The 6,607-nt window shown below is 39.2% G+C and overlaps 1 protein-coding gene across 1 annotated transcript; it reads left to right on the top strand.

Annotated features, from left to right (window-relative positions):
- Positions 1-2,784: 2,784 nt before the first annotated feature.
- LOC125141031 lies at positions 2,785-5,254 on the top strand. The gene is made up of 2 exons (XM_047812300.1): positions 2,785-4,014; positions 5,236-5,254. Exons 1-2 carry the CDS (start codon positions 2,873-2,875, stop codon positions 5,252-5,254), a joined length of 1,161 nt encoding a protein of 386 aa, XP_047668256.1. The 5' UTR covers positions 2,785-2,872.
- The last annotated feature ends 1,353 nt before the right edge of the window (positions 5,255-6,607 follow it).

The raw sequence follows: 6,607 nt of genomic DNA on the forward strand, positions 1-6,607 counted from the left end.
CCTTCTCTTTTTTGTCTTAACTTTGCCGACAACGCGCAGCTCCACCAATGAGGGCACCCTACATGTGATTTAAAAGGTGCACCTGGAGGCGGGAGTTCTTGGTGGTTTCCAATTATTATTTTTTCCAGTACACGTTCAATGTTTTAATGTTGCACCCTTGACCCTTAGACAGTAAAACAAGGGTTTGTAACAATCTGATTAAATGATTAATCCCTTGGGCCAGCCCATGTGTGTGTGTGTGTGTGTGTGTGTGTGTGTGTACACTCTCTGGCTCTAGTGTTGCTATATGACTGTACAGTTAGTTTTAGCAGATAAGAAAGTGCTGTGTTTAATTCTGTGTGTGTGTGTGTGTGTGTGTGTGTGTGTGTGTGTGTGTGTGTGTGTGTGTGTGTGTGTGTGTGTGTGTGTGTGTGTGTGTGTGTGTGTTTTCGGCAGGGGGGAAAAATGCAGAGGTGATAGCTCATCTGACAAAGAACAGTATTGGATCGTGAGCAACGAGGTCTGGATAAAAAAAAAAGTCTCTCTCAGCTTGATTTTCACCCTCACTCTGCTCTGTGAGAGAGAGAGTCATCTGGGGCATGCAATAGAAATGTCCAATATCGACATTTTGATTTATTAACTTCATTGAGATGCAGGAAAATTCAGAATTGTCTCCCCATTGACCTATGATCGGTACCGCACTAGAGTCTATAAAATGTATAGATCACGTTAAAATGTGCTATGCTTAAGTATTGGTTTTGAGTGGTGAGGGAAACGTCTATATTAAACAATATAACAATCTTGGTCTGTGTTCCAGGCGAGAGAGGAGGAAAAGGAAGAGGAGGATGAGCATGGACTTAGTGTATGAAGGTGTCATGGACTCAGCGGTGTGGTCGGGCTCGATGGCCAAGAGACTAGCGTGATTATATTTTTAATAATACATCGCATTTTCTCCGATTTTCATTGGTTTTGGGTTTTGTGGGATCTGAATTCTGAATTCTGGCCCTACTTGGTTTCAGTCCTGAGTTTTTATTTTCTTTTTCCACACACGGCTGTGTCGGAACTCAGAGCCGGTCTCCAAGTCGACACATCGCAGGGTGATCTCCACACTTAGACTTTTTGGTTACTAAAGACTGTTTTAGTTAAACTTAACTGTTAACTCTATAATTACTACAAAAATACTGAGAAAACTCCTCAGACCTGGATGAGAATGACTTCTTTATTGTGGTCAATCAGCCATCAAATTATAAGAGAAATTGCCAAATTAAAAGTAACAAAGTTGCCAAATTAAAAGTAACAAATGAAAACCCCCAAAAAGAGCATGTCATGCAAAATCAATCAAGAAAAACAAGAACTCTCACGACGTCCTTGCTAAAATAAAAACACCCACCTTGACCCGCGGACACGTGCACGCGCCCGCACGCACACACACACCTTCGCCCCCGAAGAACCCCAAAAAAAACCTCAGATATCTTCTCAATATATACCCTGGCGCTCCTAGGAGCCCAGGTGCCATATCACCTTATTTACCGGCATTACCTCCTATGTTTTCTAAATACACTGACCCAATTTCCCCTTATTTCCCATTACCTTTCACCCATATGCCCATTTATGGATTTTCCTCCCCTTATTTTTCATGACCTCAGACTAAACACCTGGGCCTTCTTCAGTCTGCACAACAAGTTTATGAGCACCACATGCCCATTTATGGATTTTCCTCCCCTTATTTTTCAGGGCCTAGGTCTGTGGACCACTGTTTTTTTCATTCTACATAACATGTTATTGCTATGGACCAAGGTCTGAGAACCATGGTGTTCTTCATTTTCCATAACAATTTATGAGCTAAGGTCTGGGAACCATGGTCTTTTCCCTTCTACATAACAAGTTGTTATTACAAATGTGCTCAGACTGACTAGGCCTGACAGCCCCGAATCTGGTTGCAATAAACATCTTTGGCCTACAACATCACCTACATATGTCTTATGACAGCAATTGTAATATTTTGCAATGCCTAATACTTTACTTTGGTTATAGTATTGTAAGGAATACTATTTTAATTATTTCTACTAAGATTTTTTACAACAGCTGTATTAAACTATGTGTAAACTGGTGACACTTTTTTTTAATTATTATAATTGATTGATGTGTAATTTGTGTAAACATCTCCACATTGCACCAGGGCTGCTGAAATGCAGGTCACCCAACTACAAAGACAGCTGGACTTCAGCACAGCCATCTGGCTGCTGCTGCTGCTGCTGCAGAACCAACAGCTACACACACAAAAGATTTACTTTCAGCTGGAAAGATTCTGTGGATTGGTGTTTGCGTTTTTTTTCCACCCTCTTAAAAATGTTCTCTTTCCCTCTGTGTCTGTTTGTGATGACTCTTTCATGCATTTTCAGTTCGGGCGGCCCGCCTGAGCTGGGAAATCCTACCGCCTTAACTAGGTCATCCAAAAAAAAAAAATAATAATTCCGCTGCACAAAAGGCCGTCAAGTGCATCTCGGAGAATAGCTACCCTGCGAAGAAATAAAAAATGAAATCAACGAGAAGAGCCAAAAAACGTATATTGTTAAGACTGGCTACTGTACTTTCATTTCTATAGTCAATTACATAACGTGAAAATTATATAAAAACTTATTTATTCAAGTGGGTTTATAAGAAGTTCTATATAAAACCATACGATGTTAAACATGTTTTACATTTGTTTTTTTTATTATTATTATTTTTAATTATTATAACGTTTATAACATTTTTAAAAACCCTAACAAGTCTTGTACAGTCCGCAGTACTGTTTCAATACTCTGCTGCTGAACTTTTGAGTTTCCGTCCGTGTTTATATGATTCAACTACACCTGTACTGCTTGCTCATCCGGACATCTTATATCTGCCAATGCGGAAATATATTCATTGTGGCTCTCGGCGGAACTTCTGGTTTAATAAATCAAGTGATATAAAGTCATTATGGTCAGCTGTTCGACGCCCACCAAGGAACGCCGGTCGCCGCGCCGGTCAGCGTGTGCTGGCGAACCTGGCTAACTCGGCTAACTCGGCTACCAGACCAAGCAACAACAGCACTGTCAGTTTCGGTCTTCTTAACATCCGCTCTCTTACGAGTAAAGGGCATCTTGTGCAGGATCTTCTTGCAAATCGCAAGATTGATTTTCTCTCTTTGACCGAAACATGGCAGCAACAAAATGACTTTATTGCACTCAACGACACCATTCCGCCAGGGTTTGTTTACATCTCTCAACCACGTGATTCTGGTCGAGGAGGAGGTCTGGCGATAATCTACCGTGAGAAGTGGAGACTGAGGTTAGTGAATGTTTCTGTCTCCCACTCATTTGAGGCTGCAGTTTGTCGGCTCTCTGGATCTACTCCAACTATTATCAGCACTGTATATCGACCACCAAAATTTAACAAGGATTTTATCCCTGACTTTGCTGCTTTTTTGAATGAAATAACTACTCTTTCACCAAATATAATTCTCGTGGGGGATTTCAATATTCACATGGATGATGTTCACAACAACCTTGCTAAAGAATTTACATCTTGTCTGGATAGCTTCGGACTGCAGCAACATGTGAATTTTCCCACGCATATTAAAGGACATACTTTGGATTTAATCTGTTGTTCAGGTGTCTCTCCAGACAACCTCAATGCAGACTTTTTTCCATGTACTGATCATCTGTTACTGTCCTTTAATGTTGATCTTCCTCACTTCAAATCAAAATCTTCACGTATTATATCATTCCGGAAAATCAAGGACAATAATTTGGACAACTTGTCTGTAAGCATTGCAAGTCTTCCTAGGGCTGACAGCTGTTCCACTCCAGATAATTTGTTCTCTCAGTACAATAGTAGTCTCCATAATTTGTTGAATACTTTTGCTCCAGTTAAGACTAGGACTGTTTCGTTTACTGTTACTGCACCCTGGTTCACTCCTTTTCTCAGGCAATTAAAAGCAAAAGGACGACAGCTTGAGAGACTTTTCAGAAGAACTGGCCTTACTGTCCACAAGGAAATGTACTCAGAACATATGTCTCACTATAAAGACACTATTGCTAAAGCTAAATCTACATACTATTCTGGCTTAATCGGTTCTAATGAAGGGAATTCAAGGCTTCTTTTTTCCTTATTGAAAAATTTTACAACACCCCCCGACTCACTTCCCTCTCATTTGTACTCATCTGATTTCTGCAATACTTTAGCATCATTCTTTACCTCAAAAATTGAAGGCATTCATCGTCAACTTATGGCCACTCCTGTTTCTACTCCATGTGTCTCAGTTCTACCTGTTCCTACACAATTGTTCTCTGAGTTTATTCTGCCCACAATTGATGATATCTTAAAACTTATTCATCAATCTAAATCTTCAACCTGTGTTCTTGATCCTTTACCAACTGTCCTTGTTAAGGCTACTGCTTCCTCTCTGTCCCATTTTATTATGGATATTATTTATTCTTCCCTTACCACTGGGGTTGTTCCTTCTCTTTTCAAAACAGCTGCTGTAACTCCAATTCTAAAGAAACCAGGTTTGGACACCAACAACCTTAATCATTTTCGTCCTATTTCTAATCTTCCTTTCATTTCTAAAATTTTGGAAAAAGTTGTTGCTGCTCAACTTCATATCCACTTGTCTGGCAATAATCTATATGAACAATTCCAATCTGGTTTTCGCCCATTTCATAGCACTGAAACAGCTCTATTAAAAGTCACAAATGATTTGCTTATAGCAGCTGATTCTGGTTTACTATCCATCCTCCTTCTCCTTGATCTGAGTGCAGCTTTTGATACAATTTCCCACAATATTCTTTTAGACAGGCTTTCCACTATTGGCATCACCAACACGCCTCTGAAATGGTTTCATTCATATCTCTCTGATCGCACACAGTTTGTTCAACTAAAATCATTCACCTCTTCTGTAGTTTCCGTTACCTCTGGTGTTCCCCAGGGCTCTGTTCTTGGCCCTTTGTTATTTATTACTTACCTTTTACCCCTTGGTCATATTTTTCATAAACATCAGGTTAAGTTTCATTGCTATGCGGATGACACCCAGCTCTACCTTTCCACAAAACCACATTCCAAACTCCCTCCATCTGCTCTTTCTGATTGTCTCCTTGACATAAAATCATGGTTTTCAGCAAATTTTCTTAAACTAAATAGCAATAAAACAGAATTTTTCATTATAGGCACAAAAAACTGTGCTTAACAAATTTTCGAATTTTCTTATTTCCATTAATGAATCTCTCACAGCTCCCTCATCTCAGGTTAAGAGTCTTGGTGTCATCTTTGATAGTACCCTTTCTTTTACCTCACATGTAAATAATGTTACTCGGGCTGCATACTTTCACCTTCGAAATATCAATAGGCTTCGTTCCTTTCTCACCACTCAATCTACCACCACTCTTATTCACAGTCTAGTAACCTCCCGGCTTGACTACTGTAATTCTCTTCTTATTGGGCTTCCTCACAAAACCCTTCATAAGCTGCAACTCGTTCAAAACTCTTCTGCCCATATTATCACTCGTACTCCCTCTATCCATCATATTACACCTGTTCTGGAACAGCTACACTGGCTTCCCATTAATTTTCGTATCATGTATAAAATTCTTTTTCTAACATTTAAAGCTATCCACAATCTTGCATCTTCATATCTTCTTGATCTTCTTCATACTCCAAAACCAACTCGCACTCTTAGGTCTTCTTCTTCTACTCATTTCATTGTTCCCTCTGTCCGTCTTGTAACTATGGGGAACAGAGCTTTCAGTTACTCTGCACCTCAGCTCTGGAACTCACTTCCATCTGAGCTCCGTAATATTGATACTCTTTCATCATTTAAATCTCAGCTTAAAACTCATCTGTTTAGTTTAGCATATTCTAGATCATGATTTGTAATGTTGGTCCAATTTTTTTCTATGTAAGTATTGTATAACTATATTTTTTTGTTGTTTTTCTTCTTCTTTTGTACGGTGACCTTGAGTGTTAGAAAGGCGCCTTTAAATAAAATGTATTATTATTATTAAGTTTGGATGTTTACTGTAAACATCCTAACTTTCTTTTTCGCCGCCATTTTACTATTGATCGGTCATATGATCAATACGCAACCAGACGCGCACACACACTCCAAGGACAATTCTGCTGTCTCCGTCAGCCTGCCTTCAGAGGAGTCCTCATGACTCCACCACAGTAAGCCCTCAAACTGACTCGCCTGTTCTAGTTAACGCAGATGTACAGTATGGATGCACACACACACACACACACACACACATACACACACACACAGAGTGTTTGTTTGAAGGTTTGTTTGAGATGAAACACTTTTTCAAAAATGTTTTAAAATAAATATGTTAACAAATAAAACAAATTTTCACTTTGTCCCTTAGAATCTTGTTCCAGAGGTGCCTTAAACTCCATTGTGTTTTTCATCTTCAGTGCTCTTATCGTCTTCTGGGGTTTATTCTAAATTAGAATAATTTTTTTTATTTAATTTATTGGTGTTTATAAGTTTAGAACGTATAAACACCAGTTACAATACAACACTTACTGCTGTGTGTGTGTGTGGGGGGGGTGTTTCTAACACCTTTAGGAACAGAGCTTGATCTTTCATTATTAATTTCTTAAGTTA

This window comes from Tachysurus fulvidraco, chromosome 1, assembly GCF_022655615.1.
Source record: "Tachysurus fulvidraco isolate hzauxx_2018 chromosome 1, HZAU_PFXX_2.0, whole genome shotgun sequence".
NCBI lineage: Eukaryota > Metazoa > Chordata > Actinopteri > Siluriformes > Bagridae > Tachysurus > Tachysurus fulvidraco.

What these genes read in the sequence shown, in the direction of transcription:
- LOC125141031 (XM_047812300.1), top strand. Translation starts at nt 2,873, where the DNA reads ATGCGGAAATATATTCATTGTGGCTCTCGGCGGAACTTCTGGTTTAAT.